This window comes from Pteropus vampyrus, unplaced genomic scaffold (assembly GCF_000151845.1).
Source record: "Pteropus vampyrus isolate Shadow unplaced genomic scaffold, Pvam_2.0 Scaffold359, whole genome shotgun sequence".
NCBI classification, from domain to species: domain Eukaryota; kingdom Metazoa; phylum Chordata; class Mammalia; order Chiroptera; family Pteropodidae; genus Pteropus; species Pteropus vampyrus.
Genome location: NW_011889140.1, coordinates 383,971 through 397,690, shown reverse-complemented (window position 1 = coordinate 397,690; position 13,720 = coordinate 383,971). Strand labels below are relative to the sequence as shown.

The following is a 13,720-nucleotide window of genomic DNA, read 5'->3' as shown; positions in this document are numbered from 1 at the left end:
GAGCGCCGAGCAGACCGCAGGGGACGCGCGGCTGAGCGCCCGGGGCTGTCACCGCAGACGCGCCGCGCGCACCGAGGCATCTGGGGACCGCCACCCTCGCACTGTTCCACCCGGGGTCCCGCTGCCTGGTGCGCAGCTGCCAGGGCGATGTCTACCGGGGCCCGCCGCGGTCTCAGGGTCAGCCCGGGGCAGCCGCTCGCGCCCTTCTGCTGCCTCTCGGCCGCGCTGGGGATGCTGTGGTCCCCCGCCTCGCAGGCGTTCAACTTGGATGTGGACCAGCTCACCGTGTACAGCGGCCCCGAGGGCAGCTACTTCGGCTACGCGGTGGACTTCCACATACCTGCGGCTCACACGTAAGTCGCCCGCGCCCGGGGTCTGCGCGCGTGGGCGAACCCGGCCACAGGCGGGGTCCCTGACCCTCTGCCGGGGCACCCGGCCTGTCCCGCAGCCTGATGTGAGATGACTCCTGAGATTCCCTCCCGCTGCCCGCTTGGGGGCCCGTCCCGTCCCGTCCGGTCCCCGCCGCCAGCCTCTTCTCTCCGCTTGGGGGCTGGATGTGATGCGCCCTGCGCGCTCTGAACTAGAGACCTGCCACTCGCGAAGAGCGCGCCAGTCCCGGGGACTTCCCGAGCATCGTGCAAAGGGGGAAAGCGAGACTGAGCAGACTCAAACCAGTTCAACCAACGACCACGACACGGTCTGTTTATACAGAGCCTCTAACAATTAGGTGTCTGGGCGCAAGTGCTGTCTGCTGCAGGCAGCTGGGCTCTGTCCTTTGCTTTTTCCTTTTTTTCTCCCTTCCTCTCTCAGCTCACTGTATATACAGCTCCACCTAGAGAAGAATTAGGACTGTTTGCATTCTCTTCCAAACCAGGTTTCAGACGCCGGTAGGTTTCCAAGAGGAAATCAAAGTTTGACGGTCGATCTGTCTCTGAAATAACGTTGCTGCCCGCGCCCCCCCGCGTGGGCAAGCGGCTGGAGACGGCGTCGCAGGCGCGCGCTTTGGGGATTCCCACCCAGTGATTCTCTCCAACCTTTTTCGCAGAGCGAGTGTGTTGGTGGGGGCGCCCAGAGCCAACACCAGCCAGCCGGACATCGTGGAAGGGGGCGCCGTCTATTACTGTCCCTGGCCCGCCGAGGGGTCTGCGCAGTGCAAGCAGATCCCGTTTGACAACACCAGTAAGTGATATTTGTCATTCTCAACTGTGGACCCGGATTTCAAAGACCAGACCCGTCCTGGAGTCAACTCCACGTTCTCTTTGTACTCATTTGGCCTGTCTGGGGGGTCTGTGTTGTGGGCTGTGCGGATCCCTAGAGAAATCAGTTTTGTTTTGTTTTGTTTTTTAAGCATGAGTGGGAGGAAAATGCTGAGTGAATCCCAGAGAGGGAACAATATTTTGACCTGGAGTATTTACGTGCATCCTAGTAACTCCTGTTTCCTTGCTGTCCTGAGGTGAGCCTTTTCGGGAGGAGTGAACGCTTTGGAGAAGTACAAATAGTTACACGCTAACCTTGAGCACTGGTAATGCTAAGGGTCCATCTTTGGTTAATGGGGGAAAGATGGACCCTTCGCATTACCAGTGCCCAAACTCTGGAGGCAAAACTCAGCTGCTACAGACGCAGACATCGCTCCATGTTATTGTTTAATTCTTTACAGAAAGAAAGAGTTTTCTTTCAAAATATTGGGCATTGGATGCAAACTAGTACAGGCAGAGTGTGGATGGATCACATTCATTGCCAAAATCCCTAAACAGATGTTTCCTATTTAATTAAAGGGAAAATACATTTTAAACAATTCAGGCTGGTTATGTTTCCTCTGGTGTTTTCTCTTTGGGTCCTGAGAAAATAATTTAAAAGTAATGCTTTCAAAAACGTTAACGCTGGATGTTTTAATTTGTACCTCTAAGACTTTATGAATTCAAAAGGTATACATTATCAGAAGGTAAATACCTCTTTTCAGAAAAATGTGAACATGTCAACTCAAATAATGTTCTTCGATGAGCAATCATTTAACATACCTTTTGCACCACACGACTGTTTGATGACATCATTCTTCGTTATTGTGATATTAGTGTGCATTTAGAATTTATGCAGAAAATCCATTTTCACAAAATTTTAATGAAATTCAATAGGTGGCATTTACCTGTTACTTTGATTTGCATTTTTTATTTTAAAGGAAAAATAATTGCAATTCTATGAATATGGAAATAATTTCGAAGGAAAGAAATACTGTATAAGCATTACCTTGAGTTATAACCTAATTAGGAAAATATTATATAAAAGGATTTTAAAATTATGTTTTTCATATGTGTCTATAAATGGTCACAATAGCTCATTTACCCTTTTATTAAATAAATCAGTTATTTCATGTCAATTTTTATAAGCTTTTACTTTTAAGTGTAACTATTGGAAACTGGAAAAATTAAGCCACTTGATGTTAATTTGCTAAAGAAATCTTTCAATTGGATGTTTAATCAGGATTTTAGATGCTTTCTAGTTCCTAACTTCTCGCTTGAGAATAAATTTCTTAAATCAGAGAAATTAAGCACAAAATTAATGGCATTTTAATAATCCATGTCGAAATCATTTGTATTTTAAAAAGTGTTTTAAATTAAGCCTTTATAAAAAACACAGATCATTGGTATTATTTGAATTTAAGTGGAGGTAGCAAGCATTTACATTTTGAGGCATGTTTGATTTACTTTTATCAAGAAACAATCTAGAGTTATGAACATGAATTTAATAACCTTCTAGAACATTCCTATAACATATCAAAGCAGGATCTGGTTAGTATATTTTTTCTTTAATAAAGGAAGAATCATTGCCTGCCCAGATAAGTCATACCTGATTGCCTTTGTAAGTACTAATTCCAGGCAATGTCATGGTTTAATAGATGAAAACCAGAGAAGACAATATGACTTTTATAAACTGATAGCTCCCAACCCCAAATTTCCAATGTTAAATTACAATAGGGTAACTTTTCCAAAAGTTCATTCAAAAATGACTGTTTGGAGCTTTGAATTCATCTTCCCATAGAGAACTCATGCTGAAAGATTGTACTTCGGTTTCCAGAATAGCCCACAGGAATTTGCTTGACCCCTATCGTAGATGAACTATATTTATAATGAATCTGTAGGGCACAAACTAATACAGTCGTGGCAAATAAATAAATAGGAAATACTAAAAGAGCTTCGAGTAAAGATCAGTATCACTCGGATAAAGAGTGCGGGTAGATGGCATTGTCCAGGTTCTGAAAAAGATGTCTGGATGTCTCAAAGAGCTTTAGAGATTTTTACTACTGCTGATTCTACATGATGTCTTATTTTTCTTCTAAGTGTATCAGGCTTTATTCTTGAGAGACGGATGCAATCATTTTACTGTTAATCTTAGCAACCATAACTACAGTAATTTGAAGATTCGTAAACGGAACAAAAACAAAGGAAAGAAACAGGAAGGGAAAAAATGTCTCTGAAATAATTGAGCAAGAAATGAAAAAAAAAAAAAAAAAAAGGCAACACAGAGGAGCCCGCCGAACATTTGTGAGAAGTGAGTAGTCCATGATGGAATGAACAAAGCCTGGCTGGGGGAGTTTCACTGAGAAGAAACACTGAGTAAAGGAAGTTCCGCACGTTAGCCATCAGGGGGCACTGTGGGCCCAGGAACCCTGGTTGCTGTTGGGAATGGCCTGAGAATGGATGGGGGAAAAGGAGAGAGAGGACCGCGCTGGGGTGTTTGCTACTGAGCGGCTGCCAACTCCACGCATCTTTTCTTTACTTTATCCATGCACCCCCCCAAGACAGTGGAACTGCCGGTGGCTGCCATTTGCTGCGAAACTGCGGAAAAGAAGGGAGAAGCAGGAGCAAGTAGAGCTATTTCCAGTCTGAGCATCTGTTCTGTGGGTAGAGTGTGATCTTGGAACCAAAGATAAAAGGCAGAAACAAAGGCGTTGCTGACTCTGGGTCTTGCAGTCAATGTAACGAGAGGCATTACGTTTATCGATCACCTACTCCGTACCAGTCACTTATACACGTGATTTCTAATCCGTAAAACGAAACAACCGTGTTAAAACTCATTTTATGAATAAGGAAACTGACATCAAAGGTGTTTAAAAAATACATCCCAGACCACACAACAGTAAGAAATGGAGGCAGGATTGGGAAAGAAGTCTGTCTGCTCCAAAGCCTGCCTGTTCGCCCCGCCTCCCTTCCAGAAATGGGGAGACGACTGGTCCCTAAGGGAGTATGAGTTCAGGGTCAGAAGCTATGGGGCTGAGGCACTGCTCACCTTCCCTCCCCCTTCCCCTCCTCCAGCCCTGCTGCTCCCCCACCCCCCAACGTTAGCTTCACAAATACCACTTTAAACGATCCTATAGAGAAGATCTGAAAGGGAAAAGCAGTTTGGGTAGAAGGTTATGGAAACCAGAGGTCACAGAACAGCCTTTGTCTTGGTGGGAATAATAGGTTGCATATGCCCCCTGGTTTGCCATGCCCCTCCACCCCAGCATGCACCCTCCGTGTCCCCATCAGCTGCCTCCTGTCTTGCTCTCTGCCCTTTGGCAACAACATAGTTTCCCCACAAAGAGGAAGAAAAGTTCTCTGCTTGACACAGTGGGGGCTCTGAGCGCTGGACACCCACAAACTGACGTTCACGTGATAGTGCAATGTTTCAGACACGAAGACATAGTATATTGTAAATGTTCCTCTGTAAACAGTCATGCCTTTCCCTGTCTTTACCCTGTCTGCTTTTACTGTTACATCTGAATTCAAGACATAGTAAGTAAATCTGACCTTTTAATGACATTGTTTCAACTTGTCCAGGCCCCTGGGGCGTCTACAATTTAGTGTTCCCTGTGGTAACCTACTATATTCTATCAGCCCAGACCCTGAGGGAGACTGGCCTATAATTTAGTCCCTGAATCTGGTTGTGATCTTGAACCTCAGTTTATTTAAGGTCAACTGCCTTTTTTTTTTTTTTAACTGCCTTTTAGTCTGAAATTTTTTTCATTAAATAACCTTTTCTTTTTACATTATCATATAACTTGGATTTTTTTTTTATTACTTCTCATCATAAATGCAACAACAGAGGAAGCTAGGAATAGCCTAGCACTTCAAATGCATGAATACTATTAAAATCTGTGGTCCTTTCAAGTATGGTAAAAGGAAACTTTAGGGAAGCATATGGCAGTGGGGGAGGTACAAAGTGCAAAGAGTAGATAATTTTCCTGCTCTGTACAAAATCAAGTGGTTCCAAAAAAGCACTTCTCTCATCTCCCTTCTGTCTTTCCCTCTTACTTCACTAGAATAAAATTCCCTCATCACCAAATCGATTTCTTTCACTTTTGCCTCAGGACCTCCCTAAACCATTATGCCCCATGTCTTAACTTAAAACATCACGTCTGCCAAATTCATGCCTCTCATTTCTAAACCGACTCCAAGGTTCATTTCTTCTTTTCCCCACATTTTCCAAACCCACGTGTGGATTAAAGAAGTGCGAGGTTACAGCCCTCCGGCTAGAAAGGGGGTGAACGAAACAATGAAACAGACGTCTATCTTTAAAGTCGAAATGCTCAACCGAAACTTTTTGAGGAGATAGATAATAGCGCGTACTCATTCATGGTGATAATCATCGTAGTGCTAATCGTCATGGAGAAGCAACACACCTGGGAGCCCCTCGCAATTAGGGACTCACATAAAGAGTGAACAGGAGGAGGTGAGTGGTGCCACTGAGAATCGGAAGTCATCTGAGAAAGACTAGCAGCATTTGCCTGGCTTTAATTTAGTAACTTTTTGTAAAACAAACAAACAAAATACACACACACACACACCCCCAAAGTAAAAAATCACCACCTCAAAATGGAAGATAACTTGGTTAAGATATTAACAACTTTGGGATAGTAAGATTTTTGTCGGAATTGCGTTTTAGCTTGGAGACCAGAAGCCTTTGTATTTTGGCGGGGGAGGGGCAGGTCTATTTTATTTCATTTTGAATGAGCCCACAATAAGCAGTAGCTTAAAGCATTTGGCACAGTGACTGGTACAGGACTGTTTTTTGATAGTCTTGGGTGTGCCCTCTTTCTCGTGTGAGGGTTGGGAAACATATTGGTCACATAAGTCTTGCTTTTCCAACTCCCCCAGAAAGAAATCAGTTTTTGTTCAGTAACAAAGAAAAGAAAAATGTAGGTCTGAGCTACCTAAGTAAATGACAGAGGAAATAACATGAATGTGTCAGAAGTCACCAAGAGCAGAAATCTGGGCTCTGGAAAGTCCAATTGAAAGTGGAAAAGGGGAGAAGGCAGCCTAAAGATAACTCGCTCCTTTGAAGAACGAACAATGTCATATGTTAGGGCAGAAAGCTTACTCTGCGAAGTCCCAATACCACTGAGTCATCAAAGGATGGCTTACTTATTCTAGAAGCAATTCATGATGGCAGCCATGCCCGATAGGCTGGCCTGACAGATGCAACCAGCACCCCTAAACGTCTCCCAGTCAGCTCAGACTTCCACGTGACAGAACACAGTGGAGTCCTGATATGAGGAGGGAGGAGGCGGTGGTCCCTCCATCACATAGCAACCAAGGAAGCAATTAGAAAAAGGAAGTCCTTGAAACTCCAGCTGGAAATGGGAAACAGATCTGCTCTACAGCTCGTTGAGTCATGTGAGTGTTAGGCGCCTGTTGCTTAATCTGCAAAATTCTTTCAAGAAGCTGGAAGTCTGTGTGATGGAACAGTCTTCCAGGCTCTTGGCAGGAATGGTCCATGCAGCAGCTGCAGCATTCTGAGGGAAATATTAGGAAATGGGCTTGAAATTGTTCTAAAAGCAGGAAAATGCACTTCGACATTTAAGCTGGCCCGTTGAGATGTGCGCATCCAAACTTTACCTGTTATGTATAGAGTCCTATACCTGTGATTATGTTGACGAAGAGAGGTTGCCAACATTTCTGAAAGGCTCAGCTCAGGTGTGCCCTGAACGACACCATCGAGAGACACCAACGTGGACTTTTCAGGAAGTCAGAAAAAAGACTGATTATTGATCTTATTACAAGCACTCACTTGAAAAATTTAATTTTCCAAGTTCGATTTAAATACTTCTTCATAAAGCCACATTTGGTGCATCAAACAATGTGGGCCTGTATAATGATATCCTAAAATAGGATAAAAATAATTCTAATTGTGCCAAATTGAGAAAGTCTTCTAGATCCATAAGCATTGGTGAAAGTAATCACTCTTTTAATCGTTTTAGTAAAATTAAAACATAGATTACAAAAATTAAGGCTTTAGAGAAATGGCTGCCAGGCATTGGGCATGGGAAAGGAGGGCTGTCTGCAAAGGAGCAGAACAAAGACTTTGGGGAGGTGATGGAAATTTCTGTGTGTTGAATGTAGTGGTGGGTACACGATTGTATATATTTGTCAAAACTCATTGAACGGTATATCGCCAAGAGTGAATTTTACTGGATGTAAATGGGGGAAAAATGAGGGGAAAAAACCGTGGCGAATGCCAGAGAGTTATATATTAAATATAATGATTTAATTTGGTTTTGTGGCCATTGCTGTGAGCATGTAGGCAGTAAGCTCTTGGCCTGTGGGAAGGGCCAATGAAATGATAACTAGAAGCATAAGGACATATGATCCCTGAAGAGCTGAGGCTGCTGCCTCTAAATAAGGGTGAATAACTGGTCAGATCATCCTGTACGACCTTCTTTATCATTCTTTAAATGAAGCAAGATATATTAAGAACGTGTTGGTAAGAGAACTGTACATGAAAACATGTTAAGTAAGAATGAATCTTTGCAATGAACCGTCATGCGTGTGTAATTCTCATATCCTTGCTAAAATTTAGGCATGGGACCCATCATTGATAGTCATTAAACTAAGGAGATTTTGCTTCGTACACTATTATCACAGTTATTAAAATTAATATAATTGTACTTCAGGACATATACTTATTAACATTAGGTCAATTTTATTCTTTAGCTCTGATATTTAACATATGGATACAGATTTGTAAATGATATTGCAAAAGCCTCCTTATCAATCTACCCTGGTTTCCTGGATATGCAGAGATTAGAGAGACGGGCACACACCATCACTATAAGAAGAATAAGTTTGTGCACAGACCCTACACGGCCCGCATTACACACAGCATCTCACTCCAGGTGTAGTGGTGACAAGTCAACTCCCCCAGCCAGATTATGGCTCCATTTCTGATTTGTTTCAGTCATCCTCCCCTATGATTCGCCCAGGTATCTCCAGCTAAGCCATGTCCCTATTGTCATACTGCTTACACGCCTCATCTCTATAGCATGATAGATCACAGCACAGCTCATCTCTCAAACATGCATTATATACACACATGTCCCCACTCACTCTAGGTCCATGTTCTGGTACCTCTTTCTCAACTATCCAGGACATCTTATCTTCCAGTAATGGTTTTCTGGACCTTCTGACTTCTTTCTTCCCATAATTCCAAACAGGACACATGTTTCGGGAATTAATTCTGAAGTTGCTATGAATCCTTTTTTAGAAGAAAGGGGGCATAAACCTAAAAAATAATGTGTCCGAATATCCTCGATATGAATAGTCAAGTAAATTATAGCATAATCATCCGAGTAAGTGTTATATAACTACGAAAGATGAAGTCTACCAAGAACAGTATTAATATGAGAAAAATGCTTTTGTTTTCATGTTAAGTGAAAAACATAAATTCACCATTGTATCTACACCCCATAGAAGAATACAAGAAGGGATATACAATGAGAGGTTGTCTTTGGGAAACATGATGAAAACTGGATTTTTTCCTTCTTTTTCTAATGTGTTTTTCCCCCCCAAAACTACAAAGAGGAATTTATTGACGACCAAGAAAAATCACGACAAAAACAAACTTGCAAAGTTTTCTGAATGAAATCGTTGTGTTCACGGAAGTGCTAGGAAGATTAACAATAAAACACCATAAATAAGGTTCCGCGTTGGCCGATGGCACTCCTAGCTGCTCCTTCTTGTGTCTTGGGTATAGAGAGGAGAGTAGAGTAGTTTAGAAAATATACTTATTTATACATAGGTGCTTATGGTTCAAAATATGAGTCGGGTATTAACTTCCTGTCGCCATTCACTTCCTGTACCAAATTACCACACACTCAGTGGCTTTATGCGACACAATCTGATTATATTCCATTTCTGGAGGCCGGAATCTAAAATAAGTCTCACTGGGCTAAAATTGAGGCATTGGCAGAGCCGTGTGCCTTTCTAGAGGCTCTTGGGGAGGGTCTGTCTCTGTGTTCTCTGGCTTCTAGAGGCTGCCCACATTCCTTGGTTTGTGGCTCATTTCCATTTTAAAAGCCAGCAATGTCTGTCTGGCTGAGTCTTTCTCACGCCCGCCCTGTCTCTAGTTCTCCTTTTCTGCCTCTTTCTTTCATTTTAAATTACCTTAGTTATTACATTGGGCCCACCCGGTCACCCAGGATAACCTCCTCTGTAGGAAAGAGCTAGAGAAAATGAGGCTGGGAGCCAGGTGTAGGCGAGAAAGACTGTGTCTGGACCTCAGATATCATTCTGAGTGATGGGCAGCTGACAGTGCTTTTGAATAGGCAATATCATAATTTGAAGCATGTTTGTAAAAGGATCAGTTTAATAGACTGTAGGCAAATGAGAGCAGAAGCAAGGAGATTAGTTAGGAGACATCCTCATTTTTCAGTGAGAGACAAGTATGGTTTGGGTTGAGTGACAGCTGTTAGGATTGAGAAAGGGTCGGATCTGGGATTTGTTTGAAAGCGCAGCTGGTAGGATTTCATTATGGGTCGGACGAAGGGTACAGAAGAAAGTGAAAAATTTGACCTGAGAACCTAGAGGAAGGACAGGAAGCAGTGGGGAAGGGGCAAGTCTTGGAGAAGGTACCAGGAGTTGAATCCAGATATGTGAAATGTGAGACGCTTATTAGATCCAAACGGTGTCACAGGAGCAGTTGGATAAACAAACCCAGAGTTCGGGCGAGAGGTTCGGAGATTTAAATCTGGAAGTCGTAAGTCTGTAGATGACACTTAAAACCATCACTTAAGGACTAGAATGTGGATGGAGCGGAGAGGAGAGGGAAGCAAAGAGAAAAGGGAAGGGAAGGGGAAAGATCAAGGCTCAGGTGGAGTGCTGGTGCACCCCGACATTTATAGAACTAGTGGGGAATTGAAGGGTTGTATAAAGACGCCGAGAAGGAGTGACCAGGTAAGTAAAGGACGTCACGAAGCCAGTGAGGAAAGTACTGGGAGGTGGAGTGAAATGAGGACCGAACTTTGAACATTTGACTTAGCAACGGATCGTTCTCGATGACTGGAAGAAGCAGTTGCAGCAGAGTGTGTCGAGGGGACGGGAGGGGACCAACAGGAGACCAGGAGACGTGACGTCTGTGGAGCCAGTTTTTCCTCGAGACGTTTTGCTAAACACGGGACTAAAGAAAGTTAACAGTCAAGAAGATAGTCTAGCGTGTTTCTAGTCTAACAGGAATTATTCCATCGAGAGGTAAACAATGATGATTGACAGAGACAGGGCATCTGCAAGACCAAATTCCTGAGAAGATGGAAAGGCATGGGGTGGGATTCTTACAAAGATGAAGGGAATGGCCCTAGCGGAGCGCAAAGGCAGTTCATTCTGAGTGACAAAAGAAGGCAGAGGGAGGGGACAACTGAGAGTAGGTTGGTGGGTTTGGTGACAGGGGGAAGGAAATGATAGATTGTTTTTCATTTCTTGCATTTTCTCAGTGAAATAAGAAGCGAGGCTGTCAGCCGAGGGAGGGGGTAGGCAGAGAAGGTCAGGAGGAGAAGATGGAAATCGTGACAGCAGAATGCAGAATACGTTGAACAGTGGAGGAACAGGATTAGCAGGCAGTGCACAGGGATCACGTGAATTATAAAGGTGAATTTGTTTGTGACAGGAATACATTTTAGCCTCTGCCCACCCTATGGTATGGTCCTATTCGATTGGGGTGGAATCTAACATCTCCCAGGGAGCAGCTCCATCTTGGGTGTTAACCTTCCGTAAGGATACAGTGCAGACTCAGGTTTGAATTCTGCAGTGCCTGTTTTGCGAACAGCAATTTTTTTTTTTTTTAAACCATAAAATGAACCATTCTGTTAGATGATAATTGGGACCCTTTTTACTGCAACATCTTCGGGCACCGGGGATGAGATCCTGAGGGAAATGCGAGCATACGACGGGAGCTCGTGTAAATACATTTTCAAGTGCTATTGAGAGGCAAGTTTATACAACCTGCATCCTGAAACCCAATCATTTAAATGCATCGCCGTGAGGTCATAGTGAAGAGATTTATGTCATTTAATCTGCTTCCTGAGATTCCCATACTGAGAGGTTTTCATTACTTCTTGAAGCAGATAAATTATTGGGCACTAAACAGAAGTGGGCTGTGCTCCTGCCAGTCGGAAGGTGACATATAAGCCATACAGAGATTTCTTATTTCCCCAGCTGTATCTATAACCAAGATGTTTGATCCCAGCTCATTATCCCAAGTGTGAGAAAATCTAGAGATGAGAAAAAGTCTGAAACAATCAAGGAGCTGAAAGAAAATCACTATGGTTGGGAATGACAAGAAGATGATGCTGGCAAGGACAAGGTGATACAAGCCTGGTTTTAAGAATTTTTGCGTTTCAGAAAGAACTTTGGCTCCAGGACAGAGAATGCATTTGAAGGTGATCAGTCTGGAAGAAGGGAAACCACTTAGGAAGTCGTTGCAGAAACTGAGGCTGAAGAAATGGTGGTCACGACTAGGGAAGTGGCACAAGGATGGATAGAAGTCGATGGACTTCTGAGAGATTTAGACAGAAGACTCGCCAAGAATTGATTACTGAGTGGAATCCAGGAGTGCGGGATTGGTGGTCGTCAAGGATGTGTCCCAAGAAGCTGGCTTGGTTATCAAGACTGCCATAATACTCGCTATAAATAGTGACTAAGATAGACATGTGTTCATAGACCTACTCTCCGACCTCACAGAATTCAAGTCCAATGGATGATAAGGTTAGCATCTGGAGATTCTGTTCTAGAGATAAGTGGCATAACAGCAGACGGTGCAGAAGGCTTTAGGTGTGCAAAGGAAGGGCTCCTGTCCCTGCCTGCAGATGGAGGTGTGGGGCTCACTGTGTTTCAGGGAAAGGTTTTCATAGGTGGCATGGTTAAAGGTGATGCGTGTGCGTATGCTCGCTCACGTGTGTGTGTCTGAGCGTGTCTCTGTTTCAGAGGTGGGTGAGATGAGAGAGAAAACTAGTTTAGCCTGGGTAGGTGAGGTGGAGTGAGTTGTAACAGATAAGACCGAAGTTGATGTATCAATCTATAGAAGCCAACTGTAACCAGCTCTGCCTTTCAGATTTCCGCGTCGTACTGGAGGCGTTTTGTTTTGTTTTGTTTTTAATCTGATAGCTTATTATTTCCTTTTGGAGAGATGATTCTTTCATTTTGTAGCATTTGCTCCTCTAGCTGCATCGTATAAATTAGCAGGACTGTCACCCAAAAAATCGCTTGCATCATACTAACAAAAGTCCATGTGTATTTCCGGAACAAACCTTACATACAATCTGAGTCAACCTACATATGAAGAACATTTCAAAGGATATTATATGATGTAGAGAACTCATTCCTATTTATTGCTAAGCAAAGGTCTGAAGATCACTGACTAGGCACCATTGGTTATTAAAAATAGGAAGTTGGAAATGTGATCTCTAGTCTTGGGAAGACGAGGTAGAGTGGAAATGATCGGGGTAGAAAACTTATATTCTCATTTAGATCAGGGAAACTATATAATAGGAAGATTGTAATACATTATTGACTATTGCCATCCCAAACTTATATTTATGAACATCATTATTAGACTTCCAAAAGCATACATTCGATTCATTTAGCTTTCTTAGTGCTTTCGTTATTGTATGGAACCAAGTATTTAGATAGTGATATGAACGAACAATTTAAAATAAAAGTTTCATGATTTTCCAGAAGAGAAATGTCTTAAACTAGAAGAGTGAGCTAGAAGTCTCTTAAACTCTGAATGGCTGGATAGTTTTACAAAATGCAACAGCTACTGTGTCCAGGGGGAGGATTCCAATGGCCTTTCACTTACTACCACGTATACTTCTTTATACAACTTTCATCACTTTAGATTGTTTGAATTTTTAAAAACCATAACCTGAAAGAATTTCAATTAGAAAAGAAAGAGTTTTGGGCCCTATATTTGAAGACAGGTTTTAAGGAAGTCATTTGGATTAGCTTACAAATAACTATTGAACTTTTGGAATTGCAGAGGAATGGTATTTTGCAAGAGTAACATCACATGAAGTCTGGGAGTGAGACTCAGTAGGAAGCACAGAGAGAGTTACCTGAACAGAAGGAAACACCACACCTGGAGATTAGGTGTGGGGCTTGGTACCTACGTGTGAAGGGTGGGTATTTAGATTTGATCTACTAGGTAAAGAGGAAAACACACACACATATTTGTATATAGTAGACATATGTGGTATAAATAATAAATCTCAGTTATATGGAATATTCATTTATCAGAATAACACACTTCTGTCCATTGACGGACGAATGGATAAAGAAGATGTTATCCACACACCACACACACACACACACACACACACACACACACACACACACACACATGCACGCACACACATACTGGAATGTTATTCAGCCATTAAAAAGAAAGAATTCCTGCCATTTGCAATGACATAGAT

General features: G+C 42.8%; 1 protein-coding gene across 4 annotated transcripts in view; it reads left to right on the top strand.

The window, feature by feature from the left end:
• Nucleotides 1–6: 6 nt before the first annotated feature.
• ITGA8 (integrin subunit alpha 8) overlaps nucleotides 7–13,720 on the top strand; it is a 149,814-nt gene continuing 136,100 nt past the window's right edge. For all 4 annotated transcript variants that reach the window (XM_023522873.1, XM_023522874.1, XM_011379443.2 and 1 more), the window contains exons 1-2: nucleotides 7–353; nucleotides 1,046–1,179. In XM_023522873.1, the coding sequence (XP_023378641.1) occupies nucleotides 148–353; nucleotides 1,046–1,179 (340 nt within the window). In that variant the 5' untranslated portion in view covers nucleotides 7–147. The remainder of the gene's footprint in view (nucleotides 354–1,045; nucleotides 1,180–13,720) is intronic.